This window comes from Liolophura sinensis, chromosome 6 (assembly GCF_032854445.1).
Source record: "Liolophura sinensis isolate JHLJ2023 chromosome 6, CUHK_Ljap_v2, whole genome shotgun sequence".
NCBI lineage: Eukaryota > Metazoa > Mollusca > Polyplacophora > Chitonida > Chitonidae > Liolophura > Liolophura sinensis.
In genome coordinates this window covers 35916298-35942245 of record NC_088300.1, presented here as the reverse complement: position 1 = coordinate 35942245, position 25948 = coordinate 35916298, and the positions used below count along the sequence as shown (strand labels likewise).

Below are 25948 nucleotides of genomic sequence, written 5' to 3'. Positions count from 1 at the left end.
TTGGCACTGAAACTATTATCCCACCTTTTAAATAGATCTCAGAACACCTTCAAAGACCAACCCCACTTTCAGATATTAGGGAAAATGTGCAACTGAGACATGGACAAAGATTTAGGTCATTAACCATAGATCACACACACTCACAAGAGTACATAGCTAGAATACATCACAATGCTGTAATTTAAACTCATTAAACAGATATCACAGAGGAAATAGCAGGTGCATGTAACAATCTGCAGTACAAATCACTAGTGTAAAAGTAGGTCTGCTCTATCTTGCAGTTAGTGATTTCAGGTATGTTCACCTCCGCGTGCCTTACAATCAATCTATTCAATTATAATTCATCTTGGCAAATACACAAGTGCTGTATACAATCGTTTGAATGCATTCACTGGTCAATGTGTTTCGTGATGTAAGGTGCCCCTTACATCACGAAACACCTCTAGTTCAGGGCACACACCCTCACTAAACAAGCTGACAGGGAATTAAGATGCATAATGTTCTCTAAACGTGCATTCATAACTGAAGCCAGGTTAATACTCACACACATGACCACAAGTCTCCACCTGAGACTAGTAACCCACAATTACAAGCACTAACAACTATGCTACATGCACATTATGAAAAATATCCATGTACTTTCCCCAGAAGTCGTAATACTGTATCATACACTGTAGCCTGCCACTCACGATAATGAGATGATCACCACAAATATGACCAACACACCCATACACACTACACTGTATTATTCATTCACCCTACATAAAGCAAGTTACCACAAATTGTAGGGACATAAACACAACATGCAAGTAAACCACTTGGAAAGTCCTGTCCAACGATTGGACAATCATCTGAGAGCGTCATAGCCTCACTTAAAACAATCAGATCTCTGGTGACTCTATGAAGGGTATACATTTACAGAACATTATATAATTATACGCACTTACAGATTATTATTATTATTAAAGTGTGCTGACGTACATGTACATGTACAGACAGTGGACGAGTGCAGAGTTGGCTGTCACTTTACAAACTGAAACTTAATTTGGACTGATCATTAACACTCGCAATGTCACACCACGTCAAAGTAAGGAGAAGAAAAACAAATCTTTCTGGATGAAGAGCAACAGAAGTAAAAAGAAAGAAAAAAAGAAAAATATGACAAATTTTAAGTTCTTACCTCTTATCTACTATAAGCACTATTCAAGCACATTTTTGTCAAGCTTTCACTCTACAAAACAGAAAATTGTGGAAATCAGACAGCCTCAGTATCCAACCAGGAAGTGTGTGTAAGAACATGCTGCAGGGACCTGATGTTTGAGCTCTTGGGTGTTATGTCATTTACAGAGGAGTATTCTCTATGCAGTTTGTGAATAGCCAAATCTCAGAATTAAAAATAAAATAAAAAAAATACCAAAAAAAAAAACATAAGATAGTTTCAAACTTATCAACTGATTTAACATTCGTAATGAGAGCAAGCTATACTAAAGGATTAGTGTTCAGATTTAGCTAGTGGTGCTAATTAGAAAGATCATATCCTGTTTAAACAGTATATTACCAGGAGACCTTCTGAAAAACGTAATGATGATTATAAATACACAAAAAACTGCACTAGCTGATCTTCACCCAGCTGCCCCCCTGCGGCTCATGTCCGAGATAGCCAACCCAAGTTTCGACTGGCCTAAATAACCTGGGAGGGGCCTCCGTGGCTTAGTTGGTTAGTATGCTTGCGCAGCGTAATGACCCAGAAGCCCCTTGCCAATGCGGTTACTGTGAGTTCAAGTCCAGCTCATGCTGGCTTTCACTCCGGCAATACATGGGGAAGGTCTGTCAGCAAACTATGGATGGTCGTGGGTTTTCCCCAGGCTCTGCCTGGTTTCCACCCACCATAATGCTAGCTGTCGTTGTATAAGTGAAATATTCTTGAGTACGGCGTAAAACACCAATCAAATAAACAAACAACCTGGGAATTCATAGCAAAACAATGTCATTTTCGAGATGGATTCTAGCTACACAGAAATGAATACACTGCCATATCAATCTGAACCTATTGTGGACGATGTTAAAGTTCTGATTTATGACACTGACATCTCTGGCCAGACTTCAAATTACGAGTTTTCAGACACTGAATTTGATCTTTGTCCCGGCTTTTCCAACTGCACTGGTAATATCAGCTGGTGAGCTATAGCTTCATCCTGCGTTACACTGTACATTTCGTGTGTTTATCTTAAGATCTAATATTTATTTACTATTTTTTCTTTCTGTTCGTTTCAGAATAACCTCATGGATTCTAAATTCATATCTACATGTATCTGGGATGACAAAGTTCATTACATGTTATTGTCAGCATTCTGAATAGCCTATGCCTATAGGGCCTGTTAGTCGGGAATAATATTTGTACATGTGGGATGTGAACGTCAGCATTAGTGTACAGAGATTAACCATCTGTCAGTGTTCAGATCAGTTAATAGAATTTTATATCTACTGTACACATGCAAGTGCTGTTGTGGAAATTCAGTTGTTCTCCTCTCATATATGTAGCTTTCAGCTGTAAAATGACCAGAGCAGACACGACTGTTTTTGGTGGGTACAAAATCTTTCTGTCTTGTACTGTAAATCCACACACCTTCCTGAGGGCCAAATCGTCTGGAAGCTTGAAAAAACTAACTCTCAAGTTCTTTCACGACCTGTTTTTACAACCATATTCAGAACAGTAAAACATTTCATGGAGAAATTTGATAAGCTTTTTGTCACTCTTGTAGCTTTTTTAAAACTGCTGGGCTTGCATGACATACTATAGTAGAGACCACTGTAATTCTTCAGGTTTTCCCATATTTGCAAGGTGTTCTTCATTCAAGCATATTCTGAAGGCATTCTTCTGTGCTGACTGATGAAATTCTACTATTTGTGAAGCCCTAAAACTAGCCAATCCAACCAATCTAATTTTGTCTCCAAAATCAAATAAAAAATGTGCACAAATTGCACTCAAAGTTGCTCTTTCATATGCGAAAAGGTTGAGAAATTAGCACCAAGTGTTGCTGGAAAAAATACATAAAACAAGCCTCATTATCCATTGATTTTAAGTGCCATATTACTCAGATTAATGTACTCCTTTCAAGGCTTTTTATCATTCAATTTAACAAAATATACAGGGGTAGCTAATTATGAATAAATCATAAACCTGGACACCAATCCTTTAAATAAAAAAAGAGGTCATCGCAACATTTTTTTCCCCTCATGGGCATTTAAAATGTTTTCATGTACATTAATAATATATGCAGAATAAATCTGTTCTTCCACTCAGAACTACAATATATACACAACCACAGATATACATATAGACATTTCCACCAATTCTGCACTCAAAATTTTTTAAAATTACTGAATTATAAATATCAATATTGGGATTTAAAAAAAAAAAAAAAAAAAAAAACCAGCCCTCAAGATATAACAATATACCTTTGTCCTTGACCACAAGAATGAAGTGCAACCATACATTATACATACATTGTACCAACAAATATCTACATTGTACACAGGCAACCCAGGCTTCATATCATATTTAAGTATCTGGACCTCATTTGATTAAATGAATCGGATCTTGAAACTTTACACATGTATTTCAGTTTTACAAGCATGAAAAGAACTGATCACAATGAAACTGGCCTTTGTAAATGGACAATGTACCTGTCAATAGCTTTCTCTGTCATCATTTTCAAAAGAGTTCTACATCAAAATGCTTCATCACGTAGCAGCAACATGTGAAAACAGTTTCCTAGCATATTATTGAGACAATGGGGACTTGTCAAACACCAGGCAGCAGGTCCGTGACGTCATTTAACTGACGTCAAATGTTCCTTTTCCAGCTCATCATGATGATTTATTTACTTATTTATTTGATTGGAGTTTTATGCCGTACTCAAGAATATTTCACTTATACGACGGCGGCCAGCATTATGGTGGGAGGAAACCAGGCAGAGGAAACCCATGACCATCCGCATGTTGCTGGCAGACCTTCCCACTTACGACCAGAGAGGAAGTCAGCATGAGCCGGACTTGAACTCACAGCGACCGCATTGGCGAGAGGCTCCTGGGTCATTACGCTGCACTAACGTGTTTACCAACTGAACCACAGAGTCCCCCTCATCATGATGACATCACATTGAAAACAGTACCGAATTGCAATAGAAACTGATACTTTGTAACAGTGTAGACGTAACGCTACAATCCATTTTTCACCCATCAATGGCTCGTAGTCCTAGCTGCTTCACACTAGCGCCGCCTCATGGGATTAAAACATATGCCGCCTGCCCATTTACTGGAATGCACATCTTTACAAACCAAGTTGAAAATTAATGTAACCAGTTCATCGGAGGCATTTATTCGTCCTTATCGTTAATTCTGTGGTGATTGTAAATAATTATTACTGGGTCAAACGGATCATCATTTTTGATTTTGATATTTCTATCGTAGCTTTCAATTCCTTTGCTAAAAGAGTACTGATTGTAAGTTGCGGCAACGACCATGATCTTATCCCCAGAACAGTCTGCACATCATACATACATCTATATTGTGAATATCAACAGAGCCTATAGTTTCAGACTTAATAGGTGGTCTTAGCTCCCATGTAATACATTAGACAATAGCTTCACCTCCCTCTCTATTTCACTAAAGCAGTGCTCCAGGTCAACATATTTTTGTGGCAGTACAATACCTCTCCAAATTTTAGCAGAGGAGTACAGGCTTGTATCTTTGGAGTACTGCCTACTCAGAGAAAACCATTCAGTCTATTCTTTGTTATCAGCATTGTCTTCATGACTCTGGTCCTCATTATTTCTAAAATTGACATGCCTTCATCATCAATAATGTTGATAAGTATTAGTGGAGTGACATGTGGTCATTTGAAGTGAGTCTGAGGAAAATTTAATAGGTCCTAAATGAAGTGTGTATGTGTGTTTTTGGGGGTTTTTTTCTTCTCTGTATTAATTTTAGAATTAAACTTGTGTTACATGTGTTAATAAACATCTGAACATGTAACATTTCAAACTATGAAGACACAATCTTCTGAACCTGAAAGACACTCTGACTTACAGTAAGAAAATGGTGACCTTTCAGGGCCATATCTAGAAAAAACATTAATGTTTTGTTTGCAACTGGACAGTCCTGCATCACACTATGAAAGAAAATTTATATTTTTTTTATCACTGCATTTATAAAACAGAAAAGGACATTTGTTTTGGGCAAGAAGTAACATGGAACATATTATCAGAGGCCTGTTCACACACGGATGGTATAAAATTACTATTCTGCACTTGATGCAGTTTGCAATATTTCGAGAAACAGTCTCGTACTTATAAAAATAAAGTTTACACATAATGCACACATAAAGCTTAGGGATGGTTTGTATGCAAGTTGTAACTTGAACATTTAGCAGAGATCACTAACATGTTCTTTGCAGAAATTCGTGAATCTTTATAAACAACTGGAATTTCCATACACGTCTTGTTGTTTTAATATTTTTTAACACACTCCAGCTTGTCTTTAGTTGCTTGTTGCTGCTTTTCGGTACCAACACACCTTGGCAAATCTCCTCAAATTTGGAAATCCTCGAAATGCTGACAATAACATGTACCGGTAGTTGTCATTACATAGAGGTATGCATTTAAAATACCTTGTGAAACAGAGGGAAAGAAGAGTAAATAAATATTAAATCTTAAGATAAACATGAGAAATGTACAGTGTAACACAGAACAAAGCTATAGCTTGAAACCAGTCTGTATTGCCTGTGCGGTTGAAAATACCAGAACAAAGATCAAATTCAATGTCTGAAAACTCAGAATCTGAAGTCTGGCCAGAGATGTCAGTGCCGATCTCATCAACGTCATCCACTATGGGTTCAAATTGATACGGCAGTACATTTGCTTCTATGTAGCTAAAATCCATCTCGAAAATGACACTGTGTTGATAGAAGTAATTCCCAGGTTATTTAGGCTGGCTAAACTGAGCTGGCGCTCTGTGATCTGTCACCCGCTGAGCTGCACTGCCGTACCATGCGGCCATTTGGAGATCAGATAGGGCAGTAACCCTTATGTTTTTCGGGAATTTTTATTAAGTCATTATTATGTTTTTCAGAAGACTTCCCAGTAACATACTGCTTAAACAGGTTATAATCTTTCTAATTAGAATCAGTAGCTAAATCTGGACACCAATCCTCTAAGTTATAACAAAATTCCAAGAAAGAAACCTTCTCACATATTATAAGTACTTTAATTGGCTCAGCCAACAATTTAGCCTTTAGACATTAAAGGGCGTGCATGTCTGAGACGTATATATATTGGGGAATTTTATCGATCACTTTCTCAGGCCACCGGTTCCTGACAGATCGACACTTATCGCCCATTGACAAGAAAGACTCAGGTCTACTCAACATCATTTGTACCGGTACATAGCTCAGTAAACAGGTGGCTGTTGTTGTTGCTATGGGCGTTCTGCCAAAAACTCGAAAAACTAACTTCAAACTCTAAAAACAAGTTGTCAACAGTACTGAATACAATACATTACCACGAAGTCCGTTTGAGCACAGGAATGACACACACATAGTGTGATGACTTCTCTGCTGAAAACAGATCTCCAAGTCAATCTAACTTGTGAAGTTTGACGGAGAGAACTTCACGTTGCGAAATCCCATCCGTCCATAAGTGACCTAAGTCTGACTGCGCATGTCCTACAGGGCTGGCCTACAATGTTCACGTCTGACATCACGCGCATTACGTTGCTCGGCATCATTGCACGTTAGTGCACGTCAGATAGTGTGAATTGCAGTGTAAAGCTGAGATTCCATATACGCGGTATGCGGTTTGCGGTATACTCCACGCGGTACGCGGATACGGCATGCGGTATGCGCTTTCTCTGATTCCATTTATGCGGTAACCTATGCGTTTTCTTTCATTCATGGTGCGTTTTTATCAGAGCAAACATGTCGCATTCCTCCATTTCACGACGTGTGGCTTTAGAGCAAGATTCAGACCTTGCCATAATAGCAATGTCATATAAGTTGTTCCAACTAAAGAAGCGTAAAAAGAGAAAACACCGATGGTGGGTCCACAGTATTTTGCGGCAAAGAGCTCAGCAGGGAGCTTTACATAACTTGGTCTCGGAATTGCAGCTGGATGGAGAAAAATTCCAACAGTACTTTCGTCTAACCAGAGAACAATTTAAACAAGTTCCGACCACGTGTCGGGGAAACACCCCACCAGTGACGTCATTTCTTGGGATACTCTGTCCGGTTTTGAAAACGCATACCGCACCGATCGCTACATGGTGCGATTGATTTTGCCGTATACGTTTCCGCATGAAAAAAACGGATCCGCGACCGTACCTATGGAATTTATTTTAACTATTTCGATTTTTTGCGGCGTACCGCATACCGCGTACCGTATACCGCTACCGCATGTAAGGAATCTCAGCTTAAGCAAGTGTAGTTTGTGCATGTTTGCATGTGCGATGTAGATATAATATTGGTACTAGAGATGATGACTGTTCAATATAGCCTAGTTTAGTCTACTACTCGGTAGCGGTGAACTTTTAATACTTGGTAAGCTGACCGAAGGTAATTATTATAGCCACCCTAGATAGGAACTTAGTTTTCGGAACACATATATCTGTAACTAGTGCCGGTGCCACAGACACCTAACGGCCGGGGGGATAGCGGGTTTGTGACTTCAAAATAATATTGGAGGGAAGGTCTCGTCATGCAGGACTATATAGCTGTTTCCAAAGCTGCTGAAAACGCCAAAATAATGCCAGAATGAAAACAATAAACTCTTCTGTGATGTCAAAAACAAAGTTTTTACCTTCAATTTGATAGGCCAACACGGTACATCTAAAAAGACGAACAGTGAAAACTTATCTCAGGTATACATTATTGTGCTGACAATGTGTCGAGTGTTGCAGTTATGCAAAATTAACGCTGTCCAATGTATTCACGCACAATGTTGATTAAAAACACTGCAATGCTGTGCTACCTTAATGAATTATTTTAAGTATTTTCTAATTACTAACACAATATCCATTACAACATAGAACGTGAGAATAGTATTTTGCTCTTAATTTAGTATGCACTTTTGATACAGTAGATGAAGATATCCTTTAGCTACTAGACCAGCATTATGGTGGGAGGAAACGGGGCAGAGCCTGGGGGAAACCCATGACCATCCCCAGATTGCTGGCAGACCTTCCAAATCTATATCATTGACCTTCCAGATCTATATCATTGTAAAACTAGCACAGCCCTGGAATTTTGGGTGAAAAATGCTTTCAGTTTCGCAAAATGTGGAAATTAAACATCACTGGTGGTACCAAAGTGAAAGCCCGTAGTAATATCGTATGTCCATGCCAATAAAAAAGAATGCAAGCCGAAGATAAAAACTAATTTTGCCGAAGGCATATTGTCTCACTTCTTCATCAGAAAAAATTACTGACCTGAAAATTGTTACATGCAACAAGCTCGTTTATGACCAATAGCTAGGGGAACCGTTAAACAATATATGGGTGGCATATTTTATTAGTTTTACAGTAGAAATAAATGTTTATGTTGCCCTTGTAAGCAGGTGCGAGGTCAACAGCATGCCCTTGTGCTGATGAAGTGTGTTGTGTCACTGGCATGACTGTACGGTGACGTAATCATATCGGCTAGTTGTATCAGACTCCCGCTGGATCCCGCTGATCCCGTCTGAACGCTACTGACCTAAGTTCGGTAGCTTCCGGTGGGCTGTCCAACGGAAACGCCCGAACTCACATTAGTAGTGTACAGACGAGATTTCACATCTTGCGAGAGAACACGTCCACTGGATCACACAAAATTATGAAATTGCAATAGTACCAGACGAAAAAAACGAAAACAGTTTCAGCAGAATGAATGTTGCTAACACTTGAAAAGTATTAATTTCATAAATACCATATGATAATATCTCACAATGACTGTTAAACTGAAGGTGAACTACAGCGTTCCACTACACGACCTTTGTTCGTTTCCGTGCGTAGTTCAAGTTTTACATTGTACACAAAATGGCAGCGCCCATGACCACGCTGGATGACACACTTATGCGTAAATTTGTTTTGTTATTCACCAGTTTACATCGACATTAAATCATTTTCGGAGGATAATAAGGGATACACAGTGTGTTTACGCTGGGATTGTGTTGGAAGGATATTCAGTAAAATATAGATTAATAACCAGCGATAAACTGATAAACACAAATCGTGGAACATGTCCAACAATCGGAAGAAATTTCGTCACTTCGGGATGTTCGGCGTTGAGGGGTGTCTGTGTCTGTCGTTGACCCGCCTCGGAAGTTTTTAAGCTCAGTTTGCTGTCATGTGATAGAGACTAGAGTGACGTCAGTTCATTGAGGAACCATGCAGCTTTTAAGATAGTCCGAGTTTGTTCCAGCTTACCTAGGACTTGTATAACAGATACTGTTATGTTAGTCCCAGTTCTGACGTTAATTTAAGTTTAGAAAAGTTTGGTTCGGCCAAGGATGGTACCAAACCAACATCAGAGCGTTTTCCATTTGAAAACCACACATGCCTTAATCAAATGTCCTCGCTGCCCATGCAGCCGTTAGCTTTGAATATTGATCAAAAAGAAATCTCAGACCTATTTAGCCTATGAAATAACAGATTGACGTTTTGCTTACGATAAATCGACAGACAAAAATATGTGGAACATACATATCTGCAAATTTAAGTCTTGGAGATATATTTGATAGATAATTTTTGTCTCAATTAAACGCCACGACACACTACCCTGCTTTCCTCCCATCATAATGCTGGCCACTGTGGTATAAGTAAAATGTTCCTGAGTACGGCGTAAAACACCAATCAAATAAATAAATTAATAAGTCTTCATTGTCATATATGCCAATATGTACAGACTAAAATTGTGAGTCTACTACTCTGGCTCTTATAGCAGACTTCTTACTATCTCAGTACTGTAGAGTACTGTATTTAATTAACCCAAGCCATAGCTTGTCTTACTGTTGTATTTCCCTATATAACGTACAGAATGGACACTGTTATGGACAAATTATGATTGAGGCCTTATTCAGCTAACCTCCATCTGCTAAGAAATATGTATGGGTGCTTGTGGGAAGTAGAACCCCTTCTCACATGGCATCTGCTGGTTGGGACAGTTGCAAGAGCAACGGTTACATTTGTCTGTTGTCACTGTATAACTGTTTCTTGGTATTGTTTACTTTTTGTTTGTGAAGATCATGAGGAAAAATAGTTTTGTATAAATTGACTGACTTACCTTCAGTAAATAAAGATATTATTATTATTGTTTTTACAACTTTGATAAATGGTAAATGCTATATGGCTTGGTGGGAAATGCGTCATTCAAACAGTTTTCTGGGATATTTTGGAGAGCAAGTGGAGAACAATTTTTGCTGAGCACAAGATCAGAATGTGGGAACCCAAATCATTTTGAAGTAAAAATAGATGAATGCTTTTCTTTTCTGTTATTCTACAGTCTAGTTGTGTATATTCTTCCCAACTTTCTGACGTAAGACCAGTTTGATTCATACATGTTCAGACGAGTTTTGGGCAAACTCAGCCATAGATTGAAGACATTGAGGATGGCTGACATTCTCCCTGGCTCGCCGGAAGTTCCTCCTGTGGACAAAACGTCCAATGCTGGTCATGGTAAACGTGAACTAAATGAAGATGGCGATGGTCCGCATGATGGCATTAAAAAACAAAAGGTGCGTGTGTATGACCCATATTCATCCACTCCCTCAGGTACAAATTCCAGTTTTTGGACACAAAAAGTGTATGCTCTTATTGAGATCCGCTTAGCTTGCTGTCATTCTTACAAAATAACAACCTCAAATAAAGTTAAGTGTTTGCTTGATATATTAAGATTACACTCGCCATTATAGGAGACACTAAAATGTAAAATCGAAATCAACTTGATTTAGATAATAGGTCAGGTGTGCTGACTGAAAGTTCACAGAGGGAGGGAAAACTCAGCTACAAACAATACTGTTCACAAACAAATAAAATGGTTTACATGTATGTGAAATATTCTTGAGTAAATTGTATAAAAAGTATGAAATAACTATTAAAGGAAGGGCTAACTATGCTTATGTGTCTATCTGTGTGTGTATATACAGACTGAGCCAGGTCCAATGCAAGGCAGGGTGGACAGGAAGAGGAAAGTGGCCATGCTGATGGCTTATTCTGGAGTTGGATACTACGGCATGCAAATGTGAGTTCATTGACAATCAAGATTTAACAGATCTGTTATGTGTAGTCTCCTCGAATTTTTGTCCGTCTGATGTTACTGGCGACCAGTAGAGTGTCTTGTCTGGGAGGGGAAGTGAGAAAATGTCAAAAACAACATATCACTTGGCTGTATTTTGATATCATAAAGGTGAAAATTTCATGATCAAAAGAACTCTAAAACATAGATTATAGTTTTATGTCAAATGAAGTTTTGAAACATATTTCATGTCTATATATTTCCCCTTTATTTTAAGGGTAATTTCTATGAATCGTTACGAGAGACCAGCCAGACTAGCTTTGCTCCACTTGTGTGGGCTCTTCTCCCAACCAGGCTGTTTTAACATCCATTACCATTTGACGTCACAAAGTACTGGCTACTTTACTGTTGATGTGAAAGCATGAGCTTTAGGAACTGTAAACTGATTAAACTAGTGCATCACCAATATGTATCCCAAAATGAAAGCAAAGAAGCTTGTGTGGTTACTTCATGTGTTAGGATGCATGAAACTTGCTTAAACATGCTTAAACTGCACGTTATGAATTGAAAATCAAACGTTTCACATAAACATCTGTCAAAGTAATAAATCTTTGTTCTGACATAGTCTCCTTCTTTTGACTTTTCAGAAACCCTGGATTTGCCACGATAGAAGATACTTTGTGTAAAGCCCTGGTGGCAGCTGGTGTCATTCCACAGGAACATGCAGTTAATATGCAGAAAGTGAGTACCATCTCTGAGCTAGGGATGGCGTTAGAAGGCGGCAGCTAGCTACCTGCAACCTACTATTGTAAAAACACTAACCAGGTAGCCACCTACAGCCTACTACTGTGAAAATACCAAGCAGGTAGCCACCTACAGCCTACTACTGTATAAATACCGAGCAGGTAGCCACCTACAGCCTACTACTGTATAAATACCGAGCAGGTAGCCACCTACAGCCTACTGCTGTATAAACACCAAGCAGGTAGCCACCTACAGCCTACTACTGTATAAATACCGAGCAGGTAGCCACCTACAGCCTACTACTGTAAAAATACCAAGTAGGTAGCCACCTACAGCCTACTACTGTAAAAACACCAAGCAGGTAGCCACCTACAGCCTACTACTGAAAAAACACCAAGCAGGTAGCCACCTACAGCCTTCTACTGAAAAAAACACCAAGCAGGTAGCCACCTACAGCCTACTACTGTAGAAACACTAAGCAGGTAGCCACCTACTGCTTACTACTGTAGAAACACTAAGCAGGTAGCCACCTACGGCTTACTACTGTAAAAATACCAAGCAGGTATCCACCTACAGCCTACTACTGTAAAAACACCAAGCTGGTAGCCACCTACAGCCTACTACTGTAGAAACACCAAGCTGGTAGCCACCTACAGCCTACTACTGTAAAAACACCAAGCAGGTAGCCACCTACTGCCTACTACTGTAGAAACACCAAGCTGGTAGCCACCTACAGCCTACTACTGAAAAAACACCAAGCAGGTAGCCACCTACAGTCTACTACTGTAAAAACACCAAGCAGGTAGCCACCTACAGCTTACTACTGTAGAAACACTAAGCAGGTAGCCACCTACAGCTTACTACTGTGAAAACACTAAGCAGGTAGCCACCTACAGCCTACTACTGTGAAAACACTAAGCAGGTATCAATCTACTTTGACCAAGGCTTCTATTTTACTTCAGTTTATTCCTTGTCAGATAGCTGACTACCTTTACAGGTAACAGAGCTCAAAAAGATGATAAAAGCTATTATTAGGGTACAAATCTGCCTGCCACGTTATAAGTGGGGCATTTTGTAGGACATGCATCCGTTACTGATAGACTGTGACATTGACATACATGAGTATGATATTGAGTCATACAAACTTTACTGCTGGAAATTGACAGTAAGACAGATCTGTATTTAGGTCATGGATGTCATGGAGTAATTACATGGTAACTAAGCCTCTCGCTTTTGAGAGTGGACCCACAACCATCTGCAAGTTGCTGCAGAGCTTCCCCACGTACTGCCGGATAGGAAGCGACCACATTGGTGAGAGGCTCCTGGGTCATTAAGCTGCACTAGCGCCCTAACCAACTGAGCCACAGAGGCTCCTTACTACAACTTAGATGTGCATGTATGTGATATATACAGCTTAGACTAAGGAAAGAAAAATTTGTGCCATAATACTGGCCTAGAGAGTTCGGCGTAAAACACCAGTCAAATAAAAAATAAATAAGTAAATCAAACTCTGTGAGGTGACCAAAGAAACTTAAAACATTCTGTCATCTTTTCTGCAGATGTCTTTCCAGCGTGCGGCTAGGACTGATAAAGGTGTGTCTGCTCTTGGGCAGCTTGTCTCCCTGAAGATGACACTGAACCAAGAGAATATTGTGGGAGCCATCAATGAACATCTTCCTGACCAGATACGCGTGATTGGTAAGAAAGCAGGAAGTTGATGTGTCTGTGGCGAAGGGTATACTGTGAGTGGTTAGGGTATCATAGGTAGGTGGGCCATCGTGTCTGGTGTCTATACTGGTGTTGTGTCATGTCATTGTACTATGACTGGTTTTGGGTGTGATTTGAGGCTTGTATATTATAAATACCAGGCAGGTGGGGCACCATGTCTGCTGTCTTTATGGTGACTGGGTGGGGCATCATGTCTGTTGTCTGTATTGTGACTGACTGGGTAGGATGTCATGTATAATGCTAGTATACTGTCAGTCATGATTTGATCAAAATAAATTTGTTTAAGTTGTAAATTTAAAAAAGTATGTTTAAAGGAGAAAAATTGAAACAGATGTATCTTTGTCTTACTTACCAGGTATAAAACGTGCAACAAAAGGATTTAACAGCAAGAACCACTGCAGCGGAAGATCCTATATCTACATGTTACCTACTTACGCCTTTGCTCCCGTTGAAAAGGTACTGTATAAGAGAGGCCATTGTTATAAGAAAAATTTAATTTCCCAGGTTTGTTCTCGAACTTCCGCCCTTATAATGATTTTAGGTTTAGTCAGTAACTTACCCCTTGCATACCTGTAGTGTACCATTTCAGTTTTCCCTCTGTCACAGAGGAATTTGTTCCTTGCTCAGCTGGACTGTACTTAGTACATACCTATGGAGGTAGGCAAACATCGACTTCACTATATTTGTCTCCTCCTTACATAACTGTATGGGGCCTCCGTGGCTCAGTTGGTTAGCACGCTAGCGCAGCGTAATGACCCAGGAGTCTCTCACCAATGCGGTTGCTCTGAGTCCAGCTCATGCTGCCTTCCTCTCCGGCCGTTCGTGGGAAGGTCTGACGGCAACCTGCGGATGGTCGTGGGTTTCCCACGGCTGTGCCCGGTTTCAACCCACCATAATGCTGGCTGCCGTTGTATAAGTGAAATATTCTTGAGTACGGCATAAAACACCAATCAAATAAATAAATAAATACATAACTGTACAATGTGCTGATGATTATTCTAACTGGTATCAAGAGTGTTTTCTACATGTATGATCAAAGAAGAGGTTTAATCTAGTACTATTGAACCTCATTCTCACATTAATTTTGTCCTTACTGTTCACCCACATGTATAGTATATTATTTTTTCTTCTTTTGCTTGTTGTAGTTCATTGATGAAGACTACAGAGTTGCTGGTGTGTATGACTTCAAAAAATTTAAATATTTAAACTTTTTCCTCAATAAAAGTGATGTTTCCTGCATTGTAAGATCACAATATTTAGAGCATTTATCTTGAAACTATTTTGTGTGTGTATATATATATATATGTATATATATAAAGTCCAGTTTGTCACTTTATCCAGACAAAACTATTAATTTAAAGGTATCACCCAAGCCTTTTGATAGGTTGATGAAGACAGACATAATGCCGCAGTTTTCTGTTCAAACAAGAAACCATTTCTTTGCATATGTTTGGCCACAATACAACATCCAGATGTAGACGACCAATCATTGGCTAGTCTAGTGGGCTCAATTTTGTTTGCCATTTACTCTAGCCATTTCTTAAACAGGTCTGCCCATGTTACCATGTCATTCTCACCTTTATTCGCAGAACTAGTCGCACGCAGTGATGGTCTGCTGTGTCTGTTATTGTCACCATCTTATATATTATTACATGTATCTGTTTTATTGTGATTTGCAACATTAATGAAGAACAACATCAACAGGTTGTATACCAGCAATTTTTGAGTTATCCTAAAATCAGCCAGCTGTACTGAAGAAAATTGATGAGTTTATTTTTCACCTTATATTTTTGCAATATTTAGTTTATTCAGATATTTTACAACACCCTTTATTTTCTTATGCTAAAATATTAACATAAACTATGCTGAATTTATGTTAATGTTTCTTGAAAATATGATGATACTAATGTGAATAAATAAGTCAATACTTCCTGTTTATAGTTTGTCATTATTACCATCAATATATCCCAATTTTCTGCACGCAGTTTGTATGACATACACAGGCACGTGAGCATGGTTGGAGGTGTATTTAAACTTTGCAGTCAAACCTGTCAGCCAGTTTCCATTTATTTGATTGATAAACTCATTGTGTATATCCTTTCGTTCATCAGATGTCTGTTATTAATTGTCATCAAATTAAAGATATTGAATATTGATGGCTGAGGGTCATTTATATGAAATATCCCTTTTTTTTTTCAATTTAATGTAATTTAATAATTATAGTTTTCTCTGTTTCAGATGGTATTATTGATCGTGTAAATGGAGTTCTACAAAATTTCAAAGGAACACATAACTTTCATAACTACACTTCGGGCATGTAAGTATTATTAAAATATTATCCGGGGGGGGGGGGGGGAGGGGGAGATTGGTCGGTGACCTTACTGGCTCAAACGGTTAAAGTGCTGACTCAATACAGCCATCAGGCCCTTTTATCACATATGGGTAAAGACAAAGAAAACACTAAAATGAAGTATATATTAGATGAAAGACCATTAAACACTCTCCAGGAAAACAGTTTGATTTATCTTTTTTAGAGTTTTTTCGAACCAAGTAAAATGCTGTGGTGGTGACCGCATCATTGATGTCATATCTACTTTTTTTCTTGGAATATTTCGTTTCAAGGTCCATTCAGCAAATTCATTCATAGATCTACGCATGTATGTGCATTTAGAACGATGAAATCTTGCAGATTGTGTGTGAAGTGTCAAAAAATTGATGTCAAGTCATTTTTCAGTAGACAGGTCTAACTATAGTCCTAAAAGGGCACTGTATAATACACTGAAAGAATCCACATACACTGAAAGTTTCAAGTGTGCTGTAATGACCGCAAAACATTGACCACCCGAATAATCGACCACTGGCAATCATCAGTGGACTTACACGATTCCCTCCTTAATCTGTGCTGCCATCGTATGAAAATACTGTTGGTGGCTGCTCAGCTGGACATTGACTGACCTGGAGAACCTTAGTATCGGGCATAATGATGTCAACAGTATGCAGAGAACCCACCTTAACTGGAAAATGATATCAGGAAAATTTGTGCTAACTGCTCCAAATATGGTCAGAAATGGTCATCATAGAATCAAAATTAAGTTCCAGGACGTATTTTATTGGGTTACTAATCTTTAAAAAAATAAACCCAACAGCTTTTGTGGACAGTGTTTAATGCTGTTTCATCTGACATGTAAATTCACGTTAGTGTTTTCTTTGCCTCTATGTCAGGAGGTTTATCAGGTACCTGGTAAAGGTCAAAAGTTTACTCGGGGCACTTCAGACAGTTTCCTCCACCCACAACCTGTCCGCCATTGTACAAGTGAAAATCACTCTGAGTAGAATAAATGATACCCAATCCTCATTATGTGATAACTTTAACTACAGGCACATGCCTACAATAAGCTTTTCATAGTTAAGGATGCATTTAACACCCCATATAAGAATGCTGTTGAAACATATTTGTATGTATGAAACAAGTACTTCCCTGCACTAGTCCATGATGACTTTTAACAACTCAGTTATTGTAGCAAAATCTGTGGAATCACAGAATCTGCTCAGTAAAACATTTATTGTTGTATTAGAAATCATGACTTTTGATGAAGACTATCTTCATGCAAATACCATGCTACATCTGCCCAATAACACGTTATCATCAAACCAAGGAGCCTTTCCCCAATGTGGTCACTGTGAGTTCAAGTCCAGCTCATGCTGGCTTCCTCTCTGGCCATATGTGTGAAGGCTTGACAGAAACCTGTGAATGGTCCTGGGTTTCCCCTGGGAGCTCCGCTTGGTTTCCTCAGACCATAATACTGGCTGTCATTGTATAAGTGAAATATTTTTGGTAAATAAAATTTTTTTTCCTTGCCAGAAAGCCTAATGACCCAAGTGCAAAGCGCTACATGGTTAGCTTGGAGGTAAGAGACTGTACTAGCTGATATTGAGTTGTACTAGCTGATATTGAGTTGTACTAGCGGATATTGAGTTGTACTAGTGGATATTGAGTTGTACTAGCTGTTGGTTTTACTTACTGTTATTTGGGCATACTTGTTGGAGTATGACCTACTTGATTGTACAAACTGGAATTTTTTATACTGATTCTTACATGTAGTTGTACTGTCTGATGCTTGGTTATACTAACTGACATTTGGTTGCCACTACAGTAACTGATATTTGTTAGTACATGTATGAACTTTTACTTGGTTATACTTTAAAATTTTACATGTACTTGGTTGTACTAACTGATACTTATATTGGTTGTATTGACTGATGCTTGGTTGTACTGATGAATACTTGGATGTACTAACTGATGTTTGGTTGTACTAACTGATGCTTGGTTGTACTAATTCATACATGATTGTACATAGTTGAACGAACTGATACCTGGTTCTACTTACTTGACTTACTGTAATGCTACGTGGACAGCATCTAAGCTATACTCATTAGTTATAAGGAACCCTGTGGTTTCCCCTAGACACCTCAGTGGTTTCCTTGGAATGTGCTTGTTGGTTTCCTGCTATAGACCCTCATTGGTGTACTCTGGTGTTCATAGACTTCTCCATGGTTCTGTTTACAGTAATTTTTCAACTTTTTTGCATGTTTGTGTAAAGTGTTTATTCAAGTATATTCTGAAGACATTAATCTGTGTAGACTGATTAACTTATACTTTTTATGAAGCCCTGAAATTTATTAAAAGATTTGTCTCCTAAATCTAATTATAAATGTGCATAAATTGCGCTGAAAGTTGCTCTTTCATATTAAAAGGGGGAAGAATTAGTGTAGCTTGATTTTTCTCACCTGTCATGACCGGGCACATGCACTGGCTACATTTGCTTAACTTCTGATCTTCAAATTGGAATGCTCCTATGTAATCAGTAGATCAAGATGTTAGGTTTTCATGATTTTAGGCACAAAATAAGGTTATCGAAGACACTACTGACTATAATTATTAATAGATGGCCTGATTTATTTGGGTATTTTAGAAGATAATAAAATGTTCTGTAATTTGCAATTTCTTGACAAGCATATTTTGTCACACCTGTATAATATTATACATGTGTTGATTTTGTTTTCATTTTTTTCTGATGATATTTGGCTTTCTGAAGAACACATATTAATTAAAAATAACATTTTACATACATGTAGTTTGTTTTTGGTACAATTTCAGTGTGGCCAACCCTTTGTCCGAGACAATGTGGAGTTTGCAATCATCAGGATCAAAGGACAGAGTTTTATGATGCACCACATCAGGAAAATGATAGGTAAACCTACATAACATGTACTTCTACTTCTACTTCTACTTCATACATTAACTTACATGTCATTATCAGCAATTGTACCAAAGTTGTGAGGAAAACAAGCTTGGGCATAGTTTTGGTAGCTGATATCGTTTCTGTCCATCTGTCAGTTTAACTATCCATTCATCTGAACTGTTCTTTGACAGGGACTTAGTAGAGGTAAGTAGATTAAGTGTAAACACACAATTATGTCCATTTGTAACATTAAATGAGGCTTCACTGATTAAGTGATTTTATAGGATCTTGTACATGGTATTTATTACAATAAGGTTACTTTTTAAAAATCCAGCTCGCCAATGAAATAAATATATAAGGTAGAGTAAGAGGGAGCATTTCAAATAAATTAACCAGAAAAACGCCTTTTTACAGGTGTAACTGCATATATTTCTATGCAGTTGTGAACATGAAAGTGAACATGAAATTTTTACAAAAGGATTTTTGTTATATGCAACACATGATATGTTTGTTCGAACTGAGATGAATTAAGAAAACGTTCCCTAAATCCCTAAATTAAGTCTAAAGTACCCTAAATGACCTAAAATTTCGTCTGCAAAATTGCACTTTTAGAGGCCAAGAAATGTCACAAAATATTATTTTTGGTGCTGAAACTTTTCCATGTTCCGAGCAAACCTCAAAGCACCTTTCTAAAATCAACAGAACTCTCAGAATCAGAAAAAAAGGGGAAATTTAGTCATGGACAAAATTTATGGTTGGGTTAGCCAATTTCAGAGCTTCACAAAAAGTGTAACTTTATCAGTTTACACAGACGAATGCCTTTAGAATATGCTTAAACACCTTGCAACATGCGAAAGGTTTGCAGTAGTTTACATTGGTCATTTCTGCCTTTGCAATGACGTTTTGTGGGTCGTTAACATGTTACTCATGCATTGCAAGAGAACAGTGGTCAGTTCTGCTCAAGTCAAGACACCTGTGCCAAACACAGTCCCATCCTGCCATCTACCCCATGTGGCGTGGGCCAGCAGCCAGACCATCACTGAGGATTACTGCACAGCTGGGGGCAGATCACCCTCCTTCAGCAATTCAAATCGGCCATGGCCAGGAATTTTCAGCTAAACTTTACATGATTTCCGGTAATCTCTGACTGTACCCATGTGTGTTTGCAGGTGTGACAATAGCCATAGTGAGAGGATTTGCTGGGGAAGAACTCCTGGTGAAAGCTTGGGGAAAAGAAAAGGTGTGTACATTGAATCTGTGGCCGTTTACAGTGATTTTGTCAGCCTCAGTTGATTGAAATGCTGTTATCAGTGAAAACTTGTTTCACTTACCTCATTTATATTGCTTACAACTTTGGTACTTTGATTTGAATCCATGCAGAAAGTATCATGCCAGTTTAATACAGTACACATAAATGAGGCTGCATTTTTGACCAATGAGTACACGTCTTATGCAACGATTATCGGATTTTGCTCTGTGTGTTTTTGTTGCTCCATTATGCTGGCCAGCGCCTGGTATCTCAAATTTGCCAACCCCTGATGTACTCCATTCAACAAGATTCTTCCACCTGACTGACATTGTTTCAGTGAAACAATTGTGCAGACAGCATTAAAAAGCCCAATCAAGTAAATAAATAGTTGTCTACCGGAGATCCACTTTAACTTTGACAACCTCTAGATGATCATAGGTTAGCCCAGATTGCTCCCACTATAAAAATGAAATACCCTTGACTACTGTGTAAAACACCAATCAAATAAATAAATCAACGCGATGACAGTATTTCAACTTCACAGTAAAATTACAACAGAAATTATGTTATAAGTTATCTGGTCTTTGGAAGGATAAAGTTGTAACTGTCCATAAAGATGAAATTTTGGGTGGTTCTCATTTGTGAAATGACTTTTTTATACACAAATGTCCATGTGCATGTGTGTTTGAAAGGTTAGAGCGTGATTTACTGAAACTTTACATTTTCACAGGTGGATATTCCAAAAGCCCCAGGGTTGGGCCTGATGTTAGAGCAGGTAAGATTGTCAATTCACCTGAAAATAAATGTTGCAGCAGTGAAAAGAAATTGGTTTTTAGTGCAGGATATTCCTCGATTGTGATAGTGAAAAATTTATATTTTTCCCCGTTAACTTTTCTAGTGTCTTCTGGTGTCCTATGTCATAGAGCAAAATTTGTTCTTGAGCTAGCTAATGGGTTTGAGTTTTCACTCTAAAATATAATCTCATCAAAACCCGAATAAGAGATGAGTTTGTGGTTGACAAACTTAACTTTTCTGTTAAAACTTTAGCAGCTGGAAACCCTGAACATAGCGATTCTAGTAAGCCGTGTGCATATGTGTATGGGAGCAGATCAGTGGTTTCTTTCTGTATGGTCAGTTCCAGTATTTGTTAATATCCATAATATTGTATAATGTTTCAAAATTTAACAGAAATACAGTACAGGTAATCAAAGGGTCTGTCGCCAATGAGATTCATGTAATTACAAGTTTTATGTGTTTATTTCTTTCCAGTTGCATTACGATGCTTACAACAAGAAGTTTGGGTCAGATGGAATGCATGATCCCATAGAGTGGACTGAGTTTCAGGTAAGGCACTAGAATCGCTGTCATGTTCTTGAAAGACTAAGTGTTGAGCCATGTCCGCACCCAGTTTTATTGATATGACTGTAGACATGTAGGAGGAAAATTTTCAATACTGGTATGTGTTAACGTCATCAGTCTGTTTGGTGGTAATATAACAATCAGTGCACAATTTCTCACCGATGTATAGAGCATGACCTTTTATTGCTACATGTATTGTCTGTTGTTTGTTTCAGTCTACAATTGAGGAGTTTGCTGAGAAGTATATTTATAGCAACATTGTCAAGACAGAAAAAGAAGAACGATCGTATCCTTTTGGTTTTAGGTGTGATTTAACAGCTCTATAAGTTGGTCTTTCTGTCAGTCAGTCGGTTGGTCGGTCAAAGTTGTGACCTCTTATCATTAACATGGGCCTCCTTGTTGGAGGACGGATTTCCCCCCTCAAAGTTTTGACGTCTTATCATTAACATGGGCCCCCTTGTTGCAGGACGGATTTCCGCCTAAAAGTTGTGACGTCTTCTCATTAACATGGGCCTCCTTGTTGCAGGACGGATTTCCGCCTAAAAGTTGTGACGTCTTCTCATTAACATGGGCCTCCTTGTTGGAGGACGGATTTCTCCCTCAAAGTTTTGACGTCTTCTCATTAACATGGGCCCCCTTGTTGCAGGACGGATTTCCGCCTAAAAGTTGTGACGTCTTCTCATTAACATGGGCCTCCTTGTTGCAGGATGGATTTCCGCCTCAAAGTTTTGACGTCTTCTCATTAATATGGGCCTCCTTGTTGCATGACGGATTTCCCCCTAAAAGTTGTGACGTCTTATCATTAACGTGGGCCTCCTATCTTTTAACCTGGGAGTTTACTTATCACTAGATCAAATGTATATACATCAATAAAGTATCCCACATATTTTTTAAAGAAGCATACCTTTTTATTTGTTGATGTTGCATGATATTGATGTTCAGGGTAAACAAAATCGCACATCTTGAGAAAATCGGAAGTTCCCCTATGTTACTAGTGTTAACCAATCAGGAGTGAGTTATTTCTATAGCTCTAGAATGCATCTGTTTTTGCTGACGTCACACGCACACTGTTTTGTCTGATAGCCATATGAGTGTTGGGTACGACTGATGTGACACAATGTTTCCTGTTCCTATAACAGGGCAAAACCCAGGGCTTTGAAAGAATTTCAGATTGAAGTTGATTTGTACTGTTACCAGAACATCTGATACATCTGATTGTTCCCCCTCTCAACACCCCTACCCCCTCAACACCCCCCCCCCCACCCTTTTGAAATAGCTAAGGTTTAAATTATTTGTTGTCTTTTTTTAATGATAGGTATAAAACTGTAGTACCATTTCTTTAAATATATGCTAACAGCTGAACTGACCAATGAAATGCCATACCAACGTTACCGGGCCTTAACTGTGACTCAGCATGTTTCATTGGTTAATGACACTTCCCAATCACAGCTTTGATGTGAGAGAACCAGGAAGCACCACGGACATGTATAAAGCCATGAGAAACGTAGAAAGATTGAACGAGAGTCTACAGAAACAGGTGGGTAGAGTCTGGGAGGTTTTGTACTGAGGGATGAAGATGTAATGCTAATGTTCCAAGCATATCTTTCAAAATGTTGAAAAGACCTACTGGCATAGTTCTTTTTAATGCCAAATAGTGATTGATGTTCTTTTTCAATTTCACAGACCAATGTTAAACAGATAAGATTATGTTGAAATTCACATATCATTGAGGCCATTAGTATGCGCATCTGTACTTTTGCCTTCTCTCGTTCACTTCCGTGTATAGTGATCAAGGGTCTTCAGTCCGAAACTATTTGCTGACTTTTGTGGGCAATGTTTTGGAAACAAAAACAAATTGCAATTTAATGTAAGGAATTTATATTTGACTACATTGTTTGGTTAAGCATTGGTCTCACCATAGTAAATCGACCCCAGATAACCCAGCTCTCTGTAGTTCAGCTATGGCTTTAACTCTTGGAGAGGGGCCTCCATGGCCAAGAGGGTTAGCATGCCAGTATGGCGTAATGACCCAGAAGCATCTCACCGATGTGGTCGCTGTGAGTTCAAGTCAGCTCATGTTGGCTTCCTCTCCCTGGTTTTCTCCCACCATAATGTAACTGTCATCGTATAAGTGAAATATTCTTGAGTACGGCATAAAACACTAATCAAATAAATAAATTAATTAACTCTTGGAGAAGGGTGGTTTATCTTGCAGCCATAAGTCTAACCTCTGTGGTATACCATTTGAGAACAGCAGTGGACATCATGGCCCAGTTGTTCCGAAGTGTATTAGCTAATACTGGTTTCAATATGTTACATTTAAAAGTTAGCCAATCTCGGCAGCTAATGCATTTGTTCAGAGTCAAAGTATAACAGCAGCAATTATTTTTCGTTGCAAAATTGAAGACTGGGCTTAAAATTAAATCTGGTATTAAGTCTTGAAACAGTTTTGAATAACCTGGCCCTGTAGTCAGCGTCAGTGAGGTGAAATAAAAGGCCCATAACAATCTGTTTCCATGCCTCATGGTAGTGTTGGTTGTGTTTCAGTCAGAAGAATCACCCCCAGAGCCCACAATGGAACATACCACAGACAGATCTGAGGCATCAGAAACATTGGAGAATTCCAAAGGTGACAATAAACAGTGTCATAACACATCAACTGCAAATACTTGTATCAGTGCATCTAATGAAAATGGAAGTCATCCGGACAAAAATTCGAAGGGAACTGAGGAGATAGACTGTGATGAAATGAAGAACTCTAATGAAAGCAAAGACTGCGATGAAATGAAGAACTCTGATGAAAGCAAAGACTGCGAGGAAATCAAGGACCCTGAATCTGAGTCGAATCTTGAGAGAGATCAGAATCGCGGGGTGTCATGAAACATTACAATGCGTGATGTCAATCGTCCATTTTAACCATTGCCACAAAGGTTTCATCTTTGAGGTGTAATGATTTTTATGATGAATATTTCGTGTCAACAGTTGTGCAAACACCAGTCTTTTGGGCTCACTTAACTCACCTGTTCTTTTCTGGCTCATGTTTAAAGGGATACAGAATCAATGCTGATAGGCTGACAGTGGAGATAGGGTTTCCTGGGTTAAACCCTGCAGCCTTGGTCACGCTTGAATAAATCTGTCAAACCTAAAATTCAGCTTTGGCAGGCAGATCTTGGACCTGCCTACTTCTCACACTAGCCAGTCAGAATCGATTCTGTATCCCTGTAAGAGCACTTTTTGTAGTTCGTAAGAACAATGTCGTCACATGACCAATATTTCCATTGCTATCTAGCTTCTTGTTCAGTTTTATGTCACTTGAGTTTGTGCTTGCATGGTGAGGCGCGCACACCACATGAGAATATATGGGGTCAGTAACTGACCAACTTGCCAAATGTACATCAGTTCACTTCGTAATCCACAACCATGAAAGTGGAAAGGCTGCGCTGACGGTCTGTCACCCATTTTGCAGCTGTAATAATTTCCGTTTAATTCACATTCATATGATGTGAACACAATATGTTCAAAACAAGTGAAGGTATTGCCTTCGAACTTGGGCCAATCCATGGTGTTGGTGAGAGGATGTTTGGAGGGGCTGTTTGCTGTGCTCTGTGATCCAAGATGGACGCTGTCATGTCACCATCATCATTTCTAGTCATGCAGCTTTGTATAACTTACCTTGATCAGAGTTCAGTTTCTCTACCACTGTCACCTAATACTACATGGCTCCTACTATCTCGTAGAGATCAGTTGGCCATTTTCCCAGCTTAGCTTTTAGATTATTTTCAACCTGAAAGCTGACCTGGGGAGACCAAAACCAATATCAGATGTAGGTTCCTGTATATATGATGAATTTAGTATATAGGTATACTCTCCCACAAATAGAAAGGCATATTTATGAAATATTGGGGACACCAGATGTTACCAAACTTCCCCAATGAATGTCTACTTGTGGACCTGGTGTCTTGGCTGAATGAGATTACGGACAATCTGATTTTCTCGTTGGGTAATGTGGCTGAGAATGACCACAAAGATGACTCATTAAATCCACATGTGAAAACTAGAAACTTGCTGGGTTATGTTTTAAAATATCGCTAGATTGTTAAGGAAATTATAACGGATTCATGTACCCATACATTAGATGTGATGTCCGCAATTTTCAAAGGCTGATGACAAATGATTGATTATTAATTCAGTTCTCCTTGTGTGACTAACTTGAAGGTATGAGCTCCTTGTATAGTTAGTGTGAAGCCCTCACCACAACCATCAGAGCCATTCTAGGTCTGGAAAACATTTGGGCGCTCTCACTAATAAATGAGTGTGAACATGGGCAGATATTCGTACCATTTCATATTATCCATTATCTCT

The 25948-nt window shown here is 38.8% G+C and overlaps 2 protein-coding genes across 9 annotated transcripts in view; one reads left to right on the top strand and one right to left on the bottom strand.

The window, feature by feature from the left end:
* LOC135468654 (SH3 domain-binding protein 2-like) overlaps positions 1-6699 on the bottom strand; it is a 35532-nt gene extending 28833 nt beyond the window's left edge. The window contains exons 1-2 of one of the 3 annotated variants that reach the window (XM_064747022.1): positions 6562-6693; positions 1181-1231 (exon numbers count right to left, since the gene is read on the bottom strand). The gene's annotated coding sequence lies outside the window, so the exon portion shown is untranslated. Of the gene's footprint in view, positions 1-544; positions 683-1180; positions 1232-6561 lie in introns of those variants that run through there. The other 2 variants (XM_064747023.1, XM_064747025.1) reach the window with 2 other exon arrangements.
* A 520-nt stretch (positions 6700-7219) lies between these two features.
* Positions 7220-24699, top strand: LOC135467942 (pseudouridylate synthase 1 homolog). Of its 6 annotated transcripts, none has more exons than XM_064745884.1 (16): positions 7220-7594; positions 10532-10763; positions 11175-11269; positions 11911-12004; positions 13567-13705; positions 14091-14191; positions 14881-14908; positions 15974-16052; positions 17598-17643; positions 18894-18987; positions 20148-20218; positions 20958-21002; positions 21497-21571; positions 21802-21872; positions 23000-23123; positions 24134-24699. In XM_064745884.1, exons 2-16 carry the CDS (start codon positions 10587-10589, stop codon positions 24464-24466), a joined length of 1572 nt encoding a protein of 523 aa, XP_064601954.1. In that variant the 5' UTR covers positions 7220-7594; positions 10532-10586; the 3' UTR covers positions 24467-24699. The 6 variants fall into 6 exon arrangements, with proteins under 6 accessions (XP_064601954.1, XP_064601956.1, XP_064601950.1 ...); XM_064745886.1 differs by having other exon boundaries at positions 7220-7609; positions 10595-10763; XM_064745880.1 differs by having other exon boundaries at positions 7532-7609.
* The last annotated feature ends 1249 nt before the right edge of the window (positions 24700-25948 follow it).